This window comes from Oncorhynchus gorbuscha, unplaced genomic scaffold (assembly GCF_021184085.1).
Source record: "Oncorhynchus gorbuscha isolate QuinsamMale2020 ecotype Even-year unplaced genomic scaffold, OgorEven_v1.0 Un_scaffold_536, whole genome shotgun sequence".
Classification (NCBI taxonomy): domain Eukaryota; kingdom Metazoa; phylum Chordata; class Actinopteri; order Salmoniformes; family Salmonidae; genus Oncorhynchus; species Oncorhynchus gorbuscha.
Window position 1 is genome coordinate 199,588 of NW_025745360.1, and position 23,851 is coordinate 223,438.

Below are 23,851 nucleotides of genomic sequence, written 5' to 3' on the forward strand. Positions count from 1 at the left end.
TATTATTATATTATATATTAGGTACGTAATGATATGTAAAACAGACTTGTCTGGGCAGGAAGGGGAGGGGAGGTAGGTAATGATATGTAAAACAGACTTGTCTGGGCAGGAAGGGGAGGGGAGGGGAGGGTAGGTACGTAATGATATGTAAAACAGACTTGTCTGGGCAGGAAGGGGAGGGGAGGTAGGTAATGATATGTAAAACAGACTTGTCTGGGCAGGAAGGGGAGGGGAGGTAGGTAATGATATGTAAAACAGACTTGTCTGGGCAGGAAGGGGAGGGTAGGTACGTAATGATTGTAAAACAGACTTGTCTGGGCAGGAAGGGGAGGTACGTAATGATATATAAAACAGACTTGTCTGGGCAGGAAGGGGAGGGGAGGTAGGTAATGATATGTAAAACAGACTTGTCTGGGCAGGAAGGGGAGGGTAGGTACGTAATGATTGTAAAACAGACTTGTCTGGGCAAGAAGGGGAGGGGAGGTACGTAATGATATGTAAAACAGACTTGTCTGGGCAGGAAGGGGAGGTACGTAATGATATGTAAAACAGACTTGTCTGGGCAGGAAGGGGAGGGGAGGGTAGGTACGTAATGATATGTAAAACAGACTTGTCTGGGCAGGAAGGGGAGGTACGTAATGATATGTAAAACAGACTTGTCTGGGCAGGAAGGGTAGGTACGTAATGATTGTAAAACAGACTTGTCTGGGCAGGAAGGGGAGGTACGTAATGATTGTAAAACAGACTTGTCTGGGCAGGAAGGGGAGGTATGTAATGATTGTAAAACAGACTTGTCTGGGCAGGAAGGGTAGGTACGTAATGATTGTAAAACAGACTTGTCTGGGCAGGGAGGGGAGGGGAGGGTAGGTACGTAATGATATGTAAAACAGACTTGTCTGGGCAGGAAGGGGAGGTACGTAATGATATGTAAAACAGACTTGTCTGGGCAGGAAGGGGAGGGGAGGTACGTAATGATATGTAAAACAGACTTGTCTGGGCAGGAAGGGGAGGGGAGGTACGTAATGATATGTAAAACAGACTTGTCTGGGCAGGAAGGGGAGGGGAGGTACGTAATGATATGTAAAACAGACTTGTCTGGGCAGGAAGGGGAGGTACGTAATGATATGTAAAACAGACTTGTCTGGGCAGGAAGGGGAGGGGAGGTACGTAATGATATGTAAAACAGACTTGTCTGGGCAGGAAGGGGAGGAGAGGGGAGGGTAGGTACGTAATGATATGTAAAACAGACTTGTCTGGGCAGGAAGGGGAGGAGAGGGGAGGGTAGGTACGTAATGATATGTAAAACAGACTTGTCTGGGCAGGAAGGGGAGGGGAGGGTAGGTACGTAATGATATGTAAAACAGACTTGTCTGGGCAGGAAGGGGAGGGGAGGGGAGGTACGTAATGATATGTAAAACAGACTTGTCTGGGCAGGAAGGGGAGGGAAGGGGAGGGGAGGTACGTAATGATATGTAAAACAGACTTGTCTGGGCAGGAAGGGGAGGGGAGGGGAGGGGAGGGTAGGGGAGGGGAGGGGAGGGGAGGGGAGGGTAGGGGAGGGTAGGGTAGGGGAGGGTAGGGGAGGGGAGGGGAGGGTAGGGTAGGGTAGGGGAGGGGAGGGTAGGGGAGGGGAGGGTAGGGGAGGGTAGGGGAGGGAGAGGGGAGGGTAGGGTAGGGGAGGGGAGGGTAGGGAGGGTAGGGGAGGGTCGGGGAGGGTAGGGGAGGGTCGGGGAGGGTCGGGGGGGAGGGGAGGGTAGGGTCGGGGGGTAGGGGAGGGAGGGGGGAGGGAGGGTAGGGGAGGGTAGGGTAGGGGGGTAGGGGAGGGGAGGGGAGGGGGAGGGGAGGGGAGGGGAGGGGAGGGGAGGGGAGGGGAGGGGAGGGTAGGGGAGGGGAGGGGAGGGGAGGTACGTAATGATATATAAAGGTGGAAGAAACCCTCACCAATTTAAGCGAGGTGCCGGCTAGCGGAGTAGAACACCCAGCCGCACACTCTAGGAGCTCAGACGCAAAAAACGTCCAACGTTTTCCACAGACAAGCTGTCTTCATCAGGGTATAATGGCAAACACTGCGGGGTGACTCGTTTATATAGTGTCAAAAGGAAACACACAGGTGTCTGTAATCATGGCCAGGTGTGGCCTGATTTCATTGGTTCATTCTCAGATATTAAAATAGCAAAAACATAAATGGATAGCGTACGATCATAATATATAATAATAATATAATATTCATAGATACAATGTGGCTACAAACATGTACAATGAAACGCAAAAACACACTAATCACATGAATGGCTTCAGATCAAAGTCTACGTTGAGACGGGAGGGAGCAAGGGACTTTAAATTAAATATCCAGGTAGCCTCTCGTTTTAATAATAAATTGTCGAGGTCACCCCCTCTTCTGGGGAGGGTGACATGTTCGATGCCAATATAACGTAGAGACGAAATCGAGTGGTTTGCTTCCAAAAAGTGGGCCGCAACTGGGTAAGTCCAGTTTTTGCACCTAATGGTGCTACGATGCTCTGAGATACGTACTTTTAACTTGAGCTTTGTTTTACCCACATGATTTATGTATTTATTTAAGGGGGGGGTTCTGCTTAATATATTTTGGAGGTAAATATATAACCATATACATACACGCATGCATACATATACACATATATACATACATATACACATATATACATACCTATACCTATATATACACATATATACATACCTATACCTATATATACACATATATACATACACATACCTATAAATACACATATATACATACCTATACATTACATTTACATTTAAGTCATTTAGCAGACGCTCTTATCCAGAGCGACTTACAAATTTATATATACACATATATACATACCTATACCTATATATACACATATATACATACCTATACCTATATATACACATATATACATACCTATACCTATATATACACATATATACATACACATACCTATATAGACATACATATACACATATATACAGACCTATACCTATATATACACATATATACCTACACATACCTATATAAATCAAATCAAATCAAATCTAATTTTATTTGTCACATACACATGGTTAGCAGATGTTAATGCGAGCGTAGCGAAATGCTTGTGCTTCTAGTTCCGACAATGCAGTGATAACCAACAAGTAATCTAACTAACAATTCCAAAACTACTGTCTTATACACAGTGTAAGGGGATAAGGAACATGTACATAAGGATATATGAATGAGTGATGGTACAGAGCAGCATACAGTAGATGGTATCGAGGACAGTATATACATATGAGATGAGTGTGTAGACAAAGTAAACAAAGTGGCATAGTTAAAGTGGCTAGTGATACATGTATTACATAAGGATGCAGTCGATGATGTAGAGTACAGTATATACATATGCATATGAGATGAATAATGTAGGGTAAGTAACATTATATAAGGTAGCATTGTTTAAAGTGGCTAGTGATATATTTACATCATTTCCCATCAATTCCCATTATTAAAATGGCTGGAGTTGGGTCAGTGTCAATGACAGTGTGTTGGCAGCAGCCACTCAATGTTAGTGGTGGCTGTTTAACAGTCTGATGGCCTTGAGATAGAAGCTGTTTTTCAGTCTCTCGGTCCCAGCTTTGATGCACCTGTACTGACCTCGCCTTCTGGATGATAGCGGGGTGAACAGGCAGTGGTTCGGGTGGTTGATGTCCTTGATGATCTTTATGGCCTTCCTGTAACAACGGATGGTGTAGGTGTCCTGGAGGGCAGGTAGTTTGCCCCCGGTGATGCGTTGTGCAGTCCTCACTACCCTCTGGAGAGCCTTACGGTTGAGGGCGGAGCAGTTGCCGTACCAGGCGGTGATACAGCCCGCCAGGATGCTCTCGATTGTGCATCTGTAGAAGTTTGTGAGTGCTTTTGGTGACAAGCCGAATTTCTTCAGCCTCCTGAGGTTGAAGAGGCGCTGCTGCGCCTTCTTCACGACGCTGTCAGTGTGAGTGGACCAATTCAGTTTGTCTGTGATGTGTATGCCGAGGAACTTAAAACTAGCTACCCTCTCCACTACTGTTCCATCGATGTGGATAGGGGGGAGTTCCCTCTGCTGTTTCCTGAAGTCCACAAGCATCTCCTTAGTTTTGTTGACGTTGAGTGTGAGGTTATTTTCCTGACACCACACTCCGAGAGCCCTCACCTCCTCCCTGTAGGCCGTCTCGTCGTTGTTGGTAATCAAGCCTACCACTGCTGTGCCGTCCGCAAACTTGATGATTGAGTTGGAGGCGTGCGTGGCCACGCAGTCGTGGGTGAACAGGGAGTACAGGAGAGGGCTCAGAACGCACCCTTGTGGGGCCCCCGTGTTGAGGATCAGCGGGGAGGAGATGTTGTTGCCTACCCTCACCACCTGGGGGCGGCCCGTCAGGAAGTCCAGTACCCAGTTGCACAGGGCGGGGTCGAGGCCCAGGGTCTCGAGCTTGATGACGAGCTTGGAGGGTACTATGGTGTTGAATGCCGAGCTGTAGTCGATGAACAGCATTCTCACATAGGTATTCCTTTTGTCCAGGTGGGTTAGGGCAGTGTGCAGTGTGGTTGAGATTGCATCGTCTGTGGACCTATTTGGGCGGTAAGCAAATTGGAGTGGGTCTAGGGTGTGTCAGGTAGGGTGGAGGTGATATGGTCCTTGACTAGTCTCTCAAAGCACTTCATGATGACGGAAGTGAGTGCTACGGGGCGGTAGTCGTTTAGCTCAGTTACCTTAGCTTTCTTGGGAACAGGAACAATGGTGGCCCTCTTGAAGCATGTGGGAACAGCAGACTGGTATAGGGATTGATTGAATATGTCCGTAAACACACCGGCCAGTTGGTCTGCGCATGCTCTGAGGGCGCGGCTGGGGATGCCGTCTGGGCCTGCAGCCTTGCGAGGGTTAACACGTTTAAATGTCTTACTCACCTCGGCTGCAGTGAAGGAGAGACCGCATACACATATATACATACCTATACCTATATATACACATATATACATACACATACCTATATAGATATACATATACTGTTATGCTGATGAATGAGGACCCAAAAGCGACTTAACAGAAACAGAGTCTTTATTCCAGTCTTAAACAAAAGCGATAATCCTGGATATTATCTAGGTAAATGCAAAAACAGGAAAACTGAAATCCACTCGTCAGTAGAGAGGAACGACTGGAGACGCGACCACAGACTGCAGGTCGCTTCGGGAAGGCACCGGCCGTAGCTGACATTGACACCTGCTCACACGCAGCATCTGAAGAAGGTAAAAACACGACAGGACGGAACGAGGAAACAGAACAGCGAACATCAAACAATGATCCGACAAGGACAGAAGCGGAAAACAGAGGGAGAAATAGGGACTCTAATCAGAGGGCAAAATAGGGGACAGGTGTAAAAGAGTAAATGAGGTAGTTAGGAGAATGAGGAACAGCTGGGAGCAGGAACGGAACGATAGAGAGAGAGAGCGAGAGAGGGAGAGAGGGAGGGGGAGAGAGAGGGATAGAAAGAGGGAAAGAACCTAATAAGACCAGCAGGGGGAAACGAACAGAAGGGGAAGCACAAGGACAAGACATGACAATATATGACAAAACATGACAGTACCCCCCCCACTCACCGAGCGCCTCCTGGCGCACTCGAGGAGGAACCCTGGCGGCAACGGAGGAAATCATAGATCAACAAACGGTCCAGCATGTCCCGAAAGAACCCAACTCCTCTCCTCAGGACCGTAACGGGAGACGATGAAGAGGGAATCTAGGGCTACTACTCTTATAAAAATGAGACACGGGTAGAGACCTGTAAGCGTTAGAGCAATCGGGACCAAACAGGCCAGGAGAGTAACAACTAGGGACAGACTGAGACACAGCAAGGCTAAGACCAGGAACAGGAGAGAGGCGGTGGCTGTGGACAGACTGAGACACAGCAAGTGCAGGAGCAGGACCAGGAGAGATGCGGTGGCAGGGGACAGACTGAGACACAGCAAGGGCAGGAGAGATGCGGTGGCTGGGGACAGACTGAGACCCAGCAAGACCAGGAGCAGAAGCAGAAAAAAAAGTTACCGGACTTATTCTGCGCGCAGTCCGAACAAGCAGCCACGAAACGGCGCGTCTCACGCTCCTGAGTAGGCCACCAAAACCGCTGGCGAATAGAAGCAAGCGTACCCCGAACGCCGGGGTGGCCAGCTTACTTGGCAGAGTGAGCCCACTGAAGAACAGCCAGACGAGTAGAGACAGGAACGAAAAGAAGGTTACTAGGACAAGCGCGCGGGCGACGGAGTGTGAGTGAGTGCTTGCTTGACCTGTCTCTCAATTCCCCAGACATTCAACCCGACAACACGCCCCTCAGGGAGAATCCCCTCGGGATCGGTAGACGCTACAGAAGAACTGAAGAGACGGGATAAAGCATGAGGCTTGGTGTTCTTAGTACCCGGGCGATAAGAAATCACGAACTCGAAACGAGCGAAAAACAACGCCCAACGAGCATGACGCGCATTGAGTCGTTTGGCAGAACGGATGTACTCAAGGTTCTTTTGGTCAGTCCAAACGACAAAAGGAACGGTCGCCCCCTCCAACCACTGTCGCCATTCGCCTAGGGCTAAACGGATGGCGAGCAGTTCGCGGTTAGCCACATCATAGTTACGTTCCGACGGCGACAGGCGATGAGAAAAATACGCGCAAGGGTGGACCCCATCGTCAGTATGGGAGCGCTGGGACAGAATGGCTCCCACGCCCACCCCCGACGCGTCTACCTCGACAATGAACTGTTTAGTGACGTCAGGTGCAACAAGGATAGGAGCGGATGCAAAACGCTTCTTGAGGAGATCAGTACAACAATCATACGACCGGTGAGGAGGAAGGGAGTTGGCTCTGGACCGACTGAAGACCGTGCGCAGATCATGATATTCCTCCGGCACTCCTGTCAAATCACCAGGTTCCTCCTGTGAAGAGGGAGCAGAAGAAACAGGAGGAATAGCAGACATTAAACATTTCACATGACAAGAAACGTTCCAGGAAAGGATAGAATTACTAGACCAATCAAAAGAAGGATTATGACACACTAGCCAGGGATGACCCAAAACAACAGGTGTAAAAGGTGAACAAAAAATCAAAAAAGAAATGGTCTCACTATGGTTACCAGATACTGTGAGGGTTAAAGGTAGTGTTTCACATAATATACTGGGGAGAGGACTACCATCCAAGGCGAACATGACCGTGGGCTCCCCTAACTGTCTGAGAGGAATGTCATGTTCCCGAGCCCAGGCTTCGTCCATAAAACAGCCCTCCGACCCAGAGTCTATTAATGCACTGCAGGAAGCTGCCGATCCGGTCCAGCGTAGATGGACCGGCAAGGTAGTACAGGTACTTGACGAAGAGGACAGAGTAGTAGCGCTTATCAGTCGCCCTCCGCTTACTGATGAGCTCTGGCCTTTAACTGGACATGAAATGACAAAATGACCAGCGGAACCGCAATAGAGACAGAGGCGGTTGGTGATTCTCCGTTCCCTCTCCTTAGTCGAGATGCGAATACCCCACAGCTGCATGGGCTCAACACCTGAGTCAGTGGGGAAAGATGGTAGTGTCGGGGAGAGGGGGGACACAGTTAACGCGAGCTCTCTTCTATGAGCTCGGTGACGAAGATCTACCCGTCGTTCAATGCGAATAGCGAGTTCAATCAAAGAATCCAGGCTGGATGGAACCTCCCGGGAGAGAATCTCATCCTTAACCTTAGCGTGGAGTCCCTCCAGAAAACGAGCGAGCAACGCCTGCTCGTTCCAGTTACTGGAGGCAGCAAGAGTGCGAAACTCTATAGAGTAATCCGTTATGGATCGATTACCTTGACATAGGGAAGACAGGGTCCAGGAAGCCTCTTTCCCAAAAACAGAACGATCAAAAACCCGTATCATCTCCTCTTTAAAGTTCTGATAATCGTTAGTACACTCAGCCCTTGCCTCCCAGATAGCTGTGCCCCACTCTCGAGCCCGACCAGTAAGGAGTGATATGACGTAGGCGATCCGAGCTCTCTCTCTTGAGTATGTGTTGGGCTGGAGAGAGAACACAATATCACACTGGGTGAGAAAGGAGCGGCACTCAGTGGGCTGCCCAGAGTAACATGGTGGGTTATTAACCCTAGGTTCCGGAGACTCGGAAGACCAGGAAGTAGCTGGTGGCACGAGACGAAGACTCTGATACTGTCCTGAGAGGTCGGAGACCTGAGCGGCCAGGGTCTCAACGGCATGCCGAGCAGCAGACAATTCCAACTCGTGTCTGCCGAGCATCGCTCCCTGGAACTCGACAGTAGAGTAGAGAGAATCCGTAGTCGCTGGGTCCATTCTTGGTCGGATCATTCTGTTATGCTGATGAATGAGGACCCAAAAGCGACTTAACAGAAACAGAGTCTTTATTCCAGTCTTAAACAAAAGCGATAATCCTGGATATTATCTAGGTAAATGCAAAAACAGGAAAACTGAAATCCACTCGTCAGTAGAGAGGAACGACTGGAGACGCGACCACAGACTGCAGGTCGCTTCGGGAAGGCACCGGCCGTAGCTGACATTGACACCTGCTCACACGCAGCATCTGAAGAAGGTAAAAACACGACAGGGCGGAACGAGGACATAGAACAGCAAACAATGATCCGACAAGGACAGAAGCGGAAAACAGAGGGAGAAATAGGGACTCTAATCAGAGGGCAAAATAGGGGACAGGTGTGAAAGAGTAAATGAGGTAGTTAGGAGAATGAGGAACAGCTGGGAGCAGGAACGGAACAATAGAGAGAGAGAGCGAGAGAGGGAGAGAGGGAGGGGGAGAGAGAGGGATAGAAAGAGGGAAAGAACCTAATAAGACCAGCAGGGGGAAACGAACAGAAGGGGAAGCACAAGGACAATAGATGACAAAACATGACATATACACATATATACATACACATACCTATATAGACATACATATACACATATATACATACATATACACATATATACATACATATACACATATATACATACCTATACCTATATATACACATATATACATACCTATACCTATATATACACATATATACATACATATACACATATATACATACCTATACCTATATATACACATATATACATACCTATACCTATATATACACATATATACATACATATACACATATATACATACCTATACCTATATATACACATATATATATATATACCTACACATACCTATATAGATATACATATACACATATAAACATACACATACCTATATAGACATATATATACACATATATATATACACATACCTATATAGATATACATATACACATATATACATATACATACCTATATAGATATACATATACACATATATACATATACACACCTATATAGACATACATATACACATATATATATATATATATATATATATATATATATATATATACATACACATACCTATATAGATATACATATACACATATATACATATACATACCTATATAGACATACATATACACATATATATATATATATATATATATATATATATATATATATATATATATATACATACACATACCTATATAGATATACATATACACATATATACATATACATACCTATATAGACATACATATACACATATATATATATATATATATATATATATATATATATATACATACACATACCTATATAGATATACATATATACATACACATACCTATATAGATATACATATACACATATATACATATATACATATATACATATATACATACACATACCTATATTGATATACATATATACATACCTATATAGATAACTATACACATATATACATACACATACCTATATACACATACATATACATACATATATACATACACATACCTATATAGATATACATATATACATACACATACCTATATAGATATACATATACACATATATACATACACATACCAATATAGACATACAGGGCTCCGGGCAGCCGAGCGGAAATGGAGGAAAACTCGCCTCCCTGCGGACCTGACATCCTTTCGCTCCCTCCTCTCTACATTTTCCTCTTCTGTCTCTGCTGCTAAAGCCACTTTCTACCACTCTAAATTCCAAGCTTCTGCCTCTAACCCTAGGAAGCTCTTTGCCACCTTCTCCTCCCTCCTGAATCCTCCCCCTCCCCCCTCCCTCTCTGCAGATGACTTCGTCAACCATTTTGAAAAGAAGGTCGACGACATCCGATCCTCGTTTGCTAAGTCAAACGACACCGCTGGTTCTGCTCACACTGCCCTACCCTGTGCTCTGACCTCTTTCTCCCCTCTCTCTCCAGATGAAATCTCACGTCTTGTGACGGCCGGCCGCCCAACAACCTGCCCGCTTGACCCTATCCCCTCCTCTCTTCTCCAGACCATTTCCGGAGACCTTCTCCCTTACCTCACCTCGCTCATCAACTCATCCCTGACCGCTGGCTACGTCCCTTCCGTCTTCAAGAGAGCGAGAGTTGCACCCCTTCTGAAAAAACCTACACTCAATCCCTCCGATGTCAACAACTACAGACCAGTATCCCTTCTTTCTTTTCTCTCCAAAACTCTTGAACGTGCCGTCCTTGGCCAGCTCTCCCGCTATCTCTCTCAGAATGACCTTCTTGATCCAAATCAGTCAGGTTTCAAGACAAGTCATTCAACTGAGACTGCTCTTCTCTGTATCACGGAGGCGCTCCGCACCGCTAAAGCTAACTCTCTCTCCTCTGCTCTCATCCTTCTAGACCTATCGGCTGCCTTCGATACTGTGAACCATCAGATCCTCCTCTCCACCCTCTCCGAGTTGGGCATCTCCGGCGCGGCCCACGCTTGGATTGCGTCCTACCTGACAGGTCGCTCCTACCAGGCTCCTACCAGGTGGCGTGGCGAGAATCTGTCTCCTCACCACGCGCTCTCACCACTGGTGTCCCCCAGGGCTCTGTTCTAGGCCCTCTCCTATTCTCGCTATACACCAAGTCACTTGGCTCTGTCATAACCTCACATGGTCTCTCCTATCATTGCTATGCAGACGACACACAATTAATCTTCTCCTTTCCCCCTTCTGATGACCAGGTGGCGAATCGCATCTCTGCATGTCTGGCAGGCTGCTCTTCCTCCCGGGGAAGGACTGCTCGCCATCACGGTTGACAACTCCATTGTGTCCTCCTCCCAGAGCGCTGAGAACCTTGGTGTGATCCTAGACAACACCCTGTCGTTCTCAACTAACATCAAGGCGGTGGCCCGTTCCTGTAGGTTTATGCTCTACAACATCCGCAGAGTACGACCCTGCCTCACACAGGAAGCGGCGCAGGTCCTAATCCAGGCACTTGTCATCTACCGTCTGGATTACTGCAACTCGCTGTTGGCTGGGCTCCCTGCCTGTGCCATTAAACCCCTACAACTCATCCAGAACGCCGCAGCCCGTCTGGTGTTCAACCTTCTCAAGTTCTCTCACGTCACCCCGCTCCTCCGCTCTCTCCACTGGCTTCCAGTTGAAGCTCGCATCCGCTACAAGACCATGGTGCTTGCCTACGGAGCTGTGAGGGGAACGGCACCTCAGTACCTCCAGGCTCTGATCAGGCCCTACACCCAAACAAGGGCACTGCGTTCATCCACCTCTGGCCTGCTCGCCTCCCTACCACTGAGGAAGTACAGTTCCCGCTCAGCCCAGTCTAAACTGTTCGCTGCTCTGGCCCCCCAATGGTGGAACAAACTCCCTCACGACGCCAGGACAGCGGAGTCAATCACCACCTTCCGGAGACACCTGAAACCCCACCTCTTTAAGGAATACCTAGGATAGGATAAGTAATCCTTCTCACCCCCCTTTAAGATTTAGATGCACTATTATAAAGTGACTGTTTCACTGGATGTCATAAGGTGAATGCACCAATTTGTAAGTCGCTCTGGATAAGAGCGTCTGCTAAATGACTTAAATGTAAATGTAAATGTAAATACATATACACATATATACATACACATACTTATATAGACATACATATACACATATATACATACCTATATAGATATACATACACATACCTACAGTGGGGCAAAAAAGTATTTAGTCAGCCACCAATTGTGCAAGTTCTCCTACTTAAATAGATGAGAGAGGCCTGTAATTTTCATCATAGGTAAACTTCAACTAGGACAGACAAAATGGGGAAAAAAATCCAGAAAATCACATTGTAGGATTTTTTATGAATTTATTTGCAAATTATGATGGAAAAGGCTCAGATTATTGAGGGTGCAGTGCTGCTCTTGGTCTCTGACCATCATTTTGGCTGCATACAGACCGCTTACAGCAGGCCCATAAAACAGTTAGGAACTTCTCCTTAGTATCTGGGTCATTCAGGTGGGTGTCTACGGTATAGGGTCATAGACCGTACCATTAAAATACGATCATAAATACATTATTAGATATAAATTATTTTTAAAATGTAGTTCCCCATGATAGGACAATAAGAAATCAAACCTATCATCTATTTTAAAACGGTTCCACCATGATAGGACAATAAATAAATAAGACGTATAATTCATTGTAAAAGTATATCCGTCATCTGAACAGCATCGAAAGCCCTCTCATACCCCCGCTCACAGCAATACATTGGCTCTGGGATATGCAACCATTTCATTACTCACTCACTCAACTTACAAACATAACAAATAAAAATAAACACAACACAGCATCCACACATACTGTTCCTTCTGTTTACTTCGTTTTTATCTTCACTATGTTGAATTAGTGCTTGTGTGTTCAATTAGTTATATGTGAAGATATATAGAAAATCTCTATTTTTTATTGTATTGTTACAATCCATAACTGGGCTAGAATTGTGTTTATTTTCCTCATCTATGAGAACTTTGTAATTTTTTAAATAACCATGGAGTAGTCTTTGTGTCTCTGAACAAATGGTTATCAATATATAGTTTATCGACGACGAGATCTACTCGTTTCCCTTTTAATCAATTTTCTTTGAAAATTGGATACAGAACTTTGCGCCGTTCTGCAATTTCCTTCGGAAACTGATCATTCATGTCAATTTTGGTCCCAGCAAGTCTTTTACCAAGGCTTCTAACCATTGTTTTATCTTTAAATTGTTTTATTGTTTTATCTTTAAATAACTTTGTCCTCTCTGTCCGACGCGGTATACACGTTCTAATTGGATTTTGTCGATAACTTCGCGTGGGATCTGAAGCGCTGTAAGGAGGAACTCTCTAACTACAGATTCAGGGACTTCCCCTTCTTTCTCCTGGATGCCCGTAAGTACCCGATTATCTCTCATTGATCTAGTTTGTATGTCCAGTAAGGCTTCCCTCAGAACGGTGTTCTTCTTTTTAATTTCATTCATTTCGGTTTCAATCTTATTGACTGTCCCTTTTAGCTTGTGTGTTTCCTTCTCTAATGTCACAGCTTTTTCATCACTCATCTCGAGGCTTACCTTCAACTCTTTTATATCCTTACTAACTAATTCAAGTATACCCAGGTTGTCATTTATTGATTTTAACTGATCGATTTTGACCTTTACCATTCCCGGTGGTGAACATATTAAATCGTCTGTGTCTGTAGAAGTCACGTTTCCGTATTGAAATCGGTTCCCCTGTCTTACTCTTCGTCATGTTTGGGTGTTGCTCGTTTTTGTAATATTTTTGTCGATAAATGTCTCTGGTTTTAAGATTTGTTTTGTGTTATTATCCAGATTGAAGGTTATCACCCACCAGATTATGTAGTGCTAATATTTTAGTCTAATTTGCCAATATTGAATATTACGTTTTATCTTGAGGTGTTCTACACAACTTCGTTCAGTCCGCCATTACCTTTACGTAAATTGGCATTCTACCCACATTACTTTTACCACAAGTTAAAAGATAAATATCTGCCTTAGTCGAGCAAGTGATACCACCTTTGATTGGGATGTGTTTCCCTGTTTGGGCGCTATATCCGTTCATGTTTTTCATGTTCTATTTATATCTGGATATTAACCAATGATATCAGGCCACACCCGGACATTATTACAGACACCTGCGTGTGTTTTTTTTAAAACACTTTATAAACGAGTCACCCCGCAGTGTTTGTCATTATACTCTGATGAAGACAGCTTGTCTGTCGAAACGATGGACGGTACATGGTTTGCATCTGAGCTCCTAGTCTGCGCTCTTCTTTGTTTGTTGACAGAATATGTAAAACAGACTTGTCTGGGCAAGAAGGGGAGGGTACATGGATCCATGGTCATTGTTAATGTAGTAACAGGAAGTGAATTGAGCCTGATCCAGGCAGACCGCTACAGCAGCCACACTCAATAGGGGTATCGCGGAACGGACCCAGAACGGGGTCAATACGCTCCCCACTCTAATTATTTTAATGATTGTTCATTTTTTTTTTTTTTTAACGAAGTTAGTCGAGCTTTCAACTTTCTGCTGTAGAGAGTTATAGCAACACAGTGCACAAGGTCCAGTGACACAGTGTAGAATTGCACGAGTAGTTGTCCTCTTGTTATGCCACCGATAGACTTTAGAGAGGTATTTATAACCTGTCAAATTTCACGTTGATCAAATACAGGTCAAAGTTATCTACGCAGGTAAGTTAGGCTAACCTGCAAATCTGGTAGTTATCGTGTCCAGATTACGTCCACAGGGGCCTCGAAGCCCAGGGGGCCACCATTGATTTTAGACATGTTAAAATGTGTTGAATTGGGGTGTGGTACTGTCTTTTATTTATTTGACCTTTTATTTAAACTAGGCAAGTTAGTTAAAGAACAAATTATTATTTTCAATGACAGCCTAAAAACCTTTGGTTAACTGCCTTGTTCAGGAGCAGAACGGCAGATATTTTACCTTGTCAGCTCAGGGATTCAATCTTGCAAACTTTCGGTTACTATTCCAATACTCTAACCACTAGGCTACCTGCTCTAACCACTAGGCTACCTGCTCTAACCACTAGGCTACCTGCTCTAACCACTAGGCTAGCTGCCACCCCACTATGTGTTGTGGTATTATGTGGTGTGGTACCACCACTGCAGAAACACCGGGATAAGGTGATCCTTCTCTACCACACCCACAGAAACAAAGGGATAAGGCCACCAACAATTCTGAGATTTCCATACCCAGCTACAACATTTTCCGTCAAGATAGAACTGCCAAAGGGGGAGGAGTTGCAATCTACTGCAGAGAGAGTCTGCAAAGTTCTCATACTTTCCAGGTCAAAACCCAAACAGTTTGAACTTATATTTAAAAAAATTAACCTCTCCAGAAATAAGTCTCTCACTGTTGCCGCCTGCTATATCGAGCCCCCCCCCCCCCGCTCCCAGGTGTGCCCTGGACACCATTTGTGAATTGATCACCCCTCATCTAGCTTCAGAGTTCGTTCTGTTAGGTGACCTAAACTGAGATATGCTTAACACCCCGGCAGTCCTCTAATATAAGCTAGATGCCCTCCAATCTCACACAAATCATCAAGGAACCCACCAGGTACAACCCTAAATCCATAAACATGGGCTCCCTCATAGACATTATCCTGACCAACTTGCCCTCCAAATACACCTCCGCTGTTTTCAATCAGTATCTCAGCGATCCCTGCCTCATTGCCTGTATCCGCTATGGGTCCGCGGTCAAACGACCACCCCTCATCACTGTCAAACGCTCCCTAAAACACTTCTACCAGCCTGTTCAATCTCTTTCGTATCGTCCGAGATCCCTAAAGATTGAAAAGCTGCCGCGGTCATCCCCCTCTTCAAAGGGGGTGACACCCTAGACCCAAAATGCTGCAGACCTATATTCATCCTGCCCTTTCTATCTAAAGTCTTCGAGAGCCAAGTTAATAAACAGATCACTGACCATTTCAAATCCCACCGTACCTTCTCCGCTGTGCAATCTGGTTTCTGTGCTGGTCACGGGTGCACCTCAGCCTCGCTCAAGGTACTAAACAATATCATAAACGCCATCGACAAGAGACAGTACTGTGCAGCCATCTTCATCGTCCTGGCCAAGGCTTTCGACTCTGTCAATCACCGTATTCTTATCGGCAGACTCAATAGCCTTGGTTTTTCTAATGACTGCCTCGCCTGGTTCACCAACTACTTTGCAGACAGAGTTCTGTGTGGTAAATCGGAGGGCATGTTGTCCGGACCTCTGGCAGTCTCTATGGGGGTACCACAGGGTTCAATTCTCGGGCCGACTCTTTTCTCTGTATATGTCAATGATGTCGCTCTTGCTGCGGGTGATTCCCTGTTCCACCTCTACGCAGACGACACCATTCTGTATACTTCTGGCCCTTTCTTGGACACTGTGCTAACTAACCTCCAAACGAGCTTCAATGCCATACAACACTCCTTCCGTGGCCTCCAACTGCTCTAAAACGCTAGTAAAACCAAATGCATGCTTTTCAACCGTTCGCTGCCCACACCTGCCCGCCCGACTGGCATCACCATCCTGGATGGTTCCGACCTAGAATACGTGGACATCTATAAATATCTAGGTGTCTGGCTAGACTGTAAACTCTCCTTCCAGACTCATATTAAACATCTCCAATCCAAAATCAAATCTAGAATCGGCTATCTATTTCGCAAGAAAGCCTCCTTCACTCACGCCGCCAAACTTACCAAACTTACCCCAGTAAAACTTAAACCCAGTAAAAATTCTCTATGTCCCCTATCTTCCAGGCCGGCTCGGTCCTCCCCTCCCGCTCCGTGGCTTGACGACTCAATGCGAGCTCACAGAACAGGGCTCCGGAAGGCCGAGCGGAAATGGAGGAAAACTCGCCTCCCTGCGGACCTGGCATCCTTTCACTCCCTCCTCTCTACATTTTCCTCCTCTGTCTCTGCTGCTAAAGCCACTTTCTACCACTCTAAATTCCAAGCATCTGCCTCTAACCCTAGGAAGCTCTTTGCCACATTCTCCTCCCTCCTGAATCCTCCTCCCCCCCCTCCTCTCTCTGCAGATGACTTCGTCAACCATTTTGAAAAGAAGATCGACGACATCCGATCCTCGTTTGCTAAGTCAAACAACACCGCTGGTTCTGCTCACACTGCCCTACCCTGTGCTCTGACCTCTTTCTCCCCTCTCTCTCCAGATGAAATCTCGCGTCTTGTGACGGCCGGCCGCCCAACAACCTGCCCGCTCGACCCTATCCCCTCCTCTCTTCTCCAGACCATTTCCGGAGACCTTCTCCCTTACCTCACCTCGCTCATCAACTTATCCCTGACCGCTGGCTACGTCCCTTCCGTCTTCAAGAGAGCGAGAGTTGCACCCCTTCTGAAAAAACCTACACTCGATCCCTCCGATGTCAACAACTACAGACCAGTATCCCTTCTTTCTTTTCTCTCCAAAACTCTTGAACGTGCCGTCCTTGGTCAGCTCTCCCGCTATCTCTCTCAGAATGACCTTCTTGATCCAAATCAGTCAGGTTTCAAGACTAGTCATTCAACTGAGACTGCTCTTCTCTGTATCACGGAGGCGCTCCGCACCGCTAAAGCTAACTCTCTCTCCTCTGCTCTCATCCTTCTAGACCTATCGGCTGCCTTCGATACTGTGAACCATCAGATCCTCCTCTCCACCCTCTCCGAGTTGGGCATCTCCGGCGCGGCCCACGCTTGGATTGCGTCCTACCTGACAGGTCGCTCCTACCAGGTGGCGTGGCGAGAATCTGTCTCCTCACCACGCGCTCTCACCACTGGTGTCCCCCAGGGCTCTGTTCTAGGCCCTCTCCTATTCTCGCTATACACCAAGTCACTTGGCTCTGTCATAACCTCACATGGTCTCTCCTATCATTGCTATGCAGACGACACACAATTAATCTTCTCCTTTCCCCCTTCTGATGACCAGGTGGCGAATCGCATCTCTGCATGTCTGGCAGACATATCAGTGTGGATGACGGATCACCACCTCAAGCTGAACTTCGGCAAGACGGAGCTGCTCTTCCTCCCGGGGAAGGACTGCCCGTTCCATGATCTCGCCATCACGGTTGACAACTCCATTGTGTCCTCCTCCCAGAGCGCTAAGAACCTTGGCGTGATCCTGGACAACAAACTGTCGTTCTCAACTAACATCAAGGCGGTGGCCCGTTCCTGTAGGTTCATGCTCTACAACATCCGCAGAGTACGACCCTGCCTCACACAGGAAGCGGCGCAGGTCCTAATCCAGGCACTTGTCATCTCCCGTCTGGATTACTGCAACTCGCTGTTGGCTGGGCTCCCTGCCTGTGCCATTAAACCCCTACAACTCATCCAGAACGCCGCAGCCCGTCTAGTGTTCAACCTTCCCAAGTTCTCTCACGTCACCCCGCTCCTCCGCTCTCTCCACTGGCTTCCAGTTGAAGCTCGCATCCGCTACAAGACCATGGTGCTTGCCTACGGAGCTGTGAGGGGAACGGCACCTCAGTACCTCCAGGCTCTGATCAGGCCCTACACCCAAATAAGGGCACTGCGTTCATCCACCTCTGGCCTGCTCGCCTCCCTACCACTGAGGAAGTACAGTTCCCGCTCAGCTCAGTCAAAACTGTTCGCTGCTCTGGCTCCCCAATGGTGGAACAAACTCCCTCACGACGCCAGGACAGCGGAGTCAATCACCACCTTCCGGAGACACCTGAAACCCCACCTCTTTAAGGAATACCTAGGATAGGATAAAGTAATCCTTCTCACCCCCCCCTTAAAATATTTAGATGCACTATTGTAAAGTGGTTGTTCCACTGGATGTCATAAGGTGAATGCACCAATTTGTAAGTCGCTCTGGATAAGAGCGTCTGCTAAATGACTTAAATGTAAATGTAAATGTAAAACTGACTATGTCATCTACAAAACAGCTTCCAACACTCTACTCAGCAAATTGGATGCAGTCTATCACAGTGCCATCCGTTTTGTCACCAAATCACCTTATACCACCCACCACTGCGACCTGTATGCTGTAGTCGGCTGGCCCTCGCTACATATTCGTCGCCAGACCCACTGGCTCCAGGTCATCTATAAGTCTATGCTAGGTAAAGCTCCGCCTTATCTCAGTTCACTGGTCACGATAATGACACCCACCCGTAGCACACGTTCCAGCAGGTAAATCTCACTGATCATCCCCAAAGCCAACACCTCATTTGGCCGGCTTTCCTTCCAGTTCTCTGCTGCCAGTGACTGGAACGAATTGCATAAATCGCTGAAGTTGGAGACATTTATTTCCCTCACCAACTTTAAACATCAACTATAGCTGTACATAGTCCATCTGCAAATAGCCCACCCATTTTTACCTACCTCATCCCCATACTGTTTTTATTTTATTTACTTTTCTGCTCTTTTGCACACTAGTATCTCTACTTGCACATCATCATCTGCTCATTTATCACTCCAGTGGTAATCTGCTAAATTGTAATTATTCGCTCCTATCTCATGCCTTTTGCACACACTGTATATAGACTTTCTTTTTTCTACTGTGTCATTGACTTGTTTGTGTTATTGTCTTGTTTATTGTTTACTCCATGTGTAACTCTGTTGTCTATCACACTGCTTTGCTTTATCTTGGCCAGGTCGCAGTTGCAAATGAGAACTTGTTCTCAACTGGCCTACCTGGTTAAATTAAAACAATCTTACCCAAATGCATGATGGGGGTCTGCCACAACTTCTGGACCCAGCGCCCCCCACCTGACGCCCATGATGCCCAGCCCCTCATCGCTAAACAATTGTGAGCCACAGAGGGAGGGGGGGGGGACTTCTCTAATAAACATCGAACATTCAAATAAAATCTAGTACATGATGTTAATTGATTGTATATAGTATGATGAAGTGAACATAGTTAATATGTAAAAAGAAAAACCATCTTATCTTACTAACTATAAAATATATTAACATCCATTGTGAATTTAAACCAAGGTAAGGAGTAATGAACCAATTAGAGAAACAGTGGTCAGACACTGACAGTAGATGTATTTTTCTCAACCTTGTGTTTCAGCAGTACTGATGATAGCCAGAAGGGGGCAGACAGAACACAGCTCAAAAAGAAACGCTGGTGTCGCAACAGCTGCCTTGGCCTGTTTCTGTTCCTGGTCGTGATGATGATTGTGGTCATCCTGGAAGTTGACCTCAAAGAACGGATCTCACCCTCAACAACCAATCCAGCAGCAAACATGTCCCGAGGACCGTACCATGTAGAATACCCATCAGAGTACATCTTCATCCTGGATGAGCCAGAGAAATGCCAGGAGCAGAACCCCTTCCTGGTTCTGATGGTGCCAGTGGCGCCCTATAACAGGGAGGCCCGTGAGGCCGTCCGCAGGACTTGGGGCAGTGAGAGGCAGGTATTGGGCAAAGAGGTCCGTCTGTTCTTCCTGCTGGGACTGTCCAGTGGAGAGGAGACAGAGCAGGTCCAGGAGAAGGTGCTGCAGGAGAGCAAAGAGCACCAGGATCTGCTGCAGAGCGACTTCATAGACAGCTACAAAAACCTGACCATCAAGACCATGGTGATGATGGAATGGCTGAGCTCTCGCTGCCCTAACGCCTCCTACGCCATGAAGATCGACTCAGACATGTTCCTCAACGTGAACACCTTGGTCAACATGCTGCTTCACGCTCCAACACAGAACTACATGACTGGACGAGTGGCCCAATGGGCCGCCGTTCTAAGAGACCCTAACTCCAAATGGTACCTTCCAAAGGAGGTGTTTTCTGAACCGGTATATCCACCTTATGCTCTGGGCCTGGGCTATGTCTTCACCTTGGACCTCCCCAGGAAGCTGGTGGAGGTGTCCAGGCATGTTAAAGCCGTCTACATAGAGGATGTGTATCTGGGACTGTGTATGAGACACCTGGGCATCCGGCCTACTGACCCCCCCAGTGGAAACCTCTTCCATGTGTCCCCTGTGGCTTATGACCGCTGCACCTACTCACGGCTGATAGCCACCACCACACACAGTATCACTCACCAGGTCAACGCATGGACAGACCTACACAAACCTGGTCCTCCCTGCTGATCTCATACAGTAACAGACTGACTGATGTACCAATCACTTCCTCGTTGTTTGTTCATACACTAACTAAATAACAAACCAAAAACAAAGATGGCGACACCTCCAGGGGAAAAAGATATTCTGTGCATTTGGAAAGTATTCAGACCCCTTGACTTTTTACACATTTTGTTATGTTACAGACTTATTCTAAAATGGATTAAATAAATTTAAAAAACCTCAGTAGCCACACACTACCACCATAATGACAAAGCAAAAACATCATTTTTGAAGTGTTGGCAAATTTACAAAATTGCTATGAGACTCACAATTGAGCTCAGGTGCATCATGGTTCCATTGGTCATCTTTGAGATGTTTTTACAACTTGATTGGAGTCCACCTGTGGTAAATTCAATTGATTGGACATGATTTGGAAAGGCACACACCTGTCTATATAAGGTCCCACAGTTGACAGTGCATGTCAGAGCAAAAACCAAGCCATGAAGTCGAAGGAATTGTCCGTAGAGCTCAGAGACGGGATTGTGTCGAGGAACAGATCAGGGGAAGGGTACCAAAACACTTCTGCAGAATTGAAGGTCCCCAAGAACACAGATGCTTCCTTCATTCTTAAATAGAAGAAGTTTGGAACCTCCAAGACTCTTCCTTGAGCTGGCCGCCAAGCCAAACTGAGCAATCGGTGGAGAAGGTCCTTGGTCAGGGAGGTGACCAAGAACGCGATGGTCATTCTGACAGAGCTCCGGTGTTACTCTGTGGAAGGACAATGATTTCTGCAGCACTCCACCAATCAGGCCTATGGTATGCTGTGGGGATGTTTTTCAATGCCAGTGACTGGGAGACTAGTCATGATTGAGGCAAAGATGAACGGAGCAAAGTACAGAGAGATCATTGATGAAAACCTGCTCCAGAGCACTCAGGCCCTCAGACTGGGGTTACGGTTCACCTTCCAACAGGACAACGACCCTAAGCACCCAGCCAAGACAATGCAGGAGTGGCTTCGGGACAAGTCTCTGAATGTCCTTGACTGGCCCAGCCAGAGCCCAGACTTGAACCCGATCAAACATTTCTTGATAGATCAAAATATAGCTGTGCAGCAAAGCTCCCAATCCAACCTGACAGAGCTTGAGAGGCTCTGTAGAGAAGAATAAGAGAAACTCCCCAAATACAGGTGTGCCAAGCTTGTAGCGTCATACCCAAGAAGACTCAAGGCTGTAATCACTACCAACGGGGCATCAACAAAGTACAGAGTTAAGGGTCTGAATACTTTCCAAAGGCACTGTATACCTTGGTGAAGAACATTAACACCCTGAAGACCAGTTTCTTCACGTTACGTCCTTTGGGAGAATGTTGTTTTTCTCTGATCCGAGGCAGACACTTTGCTACACCGGTTTTTGATTCCTAAGGCTTTTTTTAAAACAAAGACTGAGAGCAGCAGTTATCTGTCTAACGTGGACATGGTGATGGACTGGACTAAGAAATGGATGCAATGGGTTGGGTCTGTCTGTGGTGAATGTGTGCACTACACTGAAGCAGCAGAAACCCAGAACAAGTTAAACAGGTTTATGGTAATAGAGACTAGTTGGCTGTGTTTAGACAGGCAGCCCAATTCTGATCTTTTTCCCACTAATTGTTGGTTTGACCAATCACATCTCAGAGCTGATGTGATGGTGAAAAGTCTAAACGCAGCTGCTAGCTACACTGCACTTAATTATCAGCTTTGCCCCTTTTCCCAGAGCAAACTGGAACAGGTTCATTTGACCCAGCTTCTCACAACAGGAAAAATAATACTGGAGCAACAGGACATGTAGATTATAATGAACAACTTGTTTGGTTATTGTAGGGGTTGATATAATTTTCGTGAGGCAAAATCAAGTTTGAAATGTTAAACCGGAAATGACAAACTTCAGTAGCCTGTTTAAACCACTAAAATTGGCATTTCCTGTTCCGCAGGAAAATGATCTGTGACAATAGAGTGATCAAATATATATCAGATCTGTATCAGTTAGTGATGGAAATAAGTGAAGGGGATCTGTGAAGGCTTTGGCTGTAGAGTCAACCAGGATGAAGGGTGTCATTTGCACTGTCACCAAAGTCACAAGTCAAACGTTTTTATTTTTTTAAATTTAACTAGGCAAGTCAGTAAAGAAACCTATTGTTATTTACAACGACGGCCTACACTGAACAGACCCAGATGACACTGGGCCAATTGTGCGCCGCCCCGATCGGACTCCCAATCACGGCCGGATGTGATACTGTCTGGAATCAAACCAGGGTTTCTGTAGTGACGCCTCAAACACTGAGATGCAGTGCCGTAAACCGATGCTCCACTCAGGGGACAGTCGAGTAGCTTTGTATGAGTTGTAGTTTTTTTTTATATGTGGTGGAAGGAGGAAGTTTCAGTCGAGCGATCAGGAAGAGATGATGCTTGCATTCATTTAGCATTTCGCAGGGTCGGATGGGAATGTGGTTTGCCTGAGAGTTTGTGCCAACTGCATTGAAGACAGCTGAGACGGCACACTAAGGCATTCCTATCACTTCCTCCTTCGTTCCTGCCAGAGATGTAATCTGCCGAATTTGTAATACATTTCCACTTTGATTAAAAGGTTTTGATCATTTTCATGATATGTTACTGAATTTTTATTAGAAGAGAGGTAAAAACACACAAACCAATATTTATCTGACCAAAAGGCCTGTTGCTCAGATGATGTTTAGGCTACAGTGTGATTATACCAGGGCTGATGTTAGACTGGGGCTGAACCCTGCTGGTCACTAGATTATAGAGTGTCAAAGGACACACACAGGTGTCTGTAATCATAGCCGGGTTTGATATATAATAATATAATAATAATATATGCCATTTAGCGGACGCTTTTATCCAAAGCGACTTACAGTCATGTGTGCATACAT

The 23,851-nt window shown here is 46.2% G+C and overlaps 1 protein-coding gene across 3 annotated transcripts; it reads left to right on the plus strand.

Annotated features, from left to right (window-relative positions):
- Positions 1-13,137: 13,137 nt before the first annotated feature.
- On the plus strand, positions 13,138-21,380 carry LOC124018500 (beta-1,3-galactosyltransferase 2-like). 3 transcript variants are annotated; one of them, XM_046333831.1, is made up of 3 exons: positions 13,138-13,272; positions 19,514-19,668; positions 19,936-21,380. In XM_046333831.1, the coding sequence occupies exons 2-3, from the start codon at positions 19,586-19,588 to the stop codon at positions 20,951-20,953; spliced, it is 1,101 nt and encodes a 366-aa protein (XP_046189787.1). In that variant the 5' UTR covers positions 13,138-13,272; positions 19,514-19,585; the 3' UTR covers positions 20,954-21,380. The 3 variants fall into 3 exon arrangements, with proteins under 3 accessions (XP_046189787.1, XP_046189786.1, XP_046189788.1); XM_046333830.1 differs by lacking the exon at positions 13,138-13,272 and adding an exon at positions 18,917-18,979; XM_046333832.1 differs by lacking the exon at positions 13,138-13,272 and adding an exon at positions 18,917-18,979 and having other exon boundaries at positions 19,939-21,380.
- Positions 21,381-23,851: the final 2,471 nt, after the last annotated feature.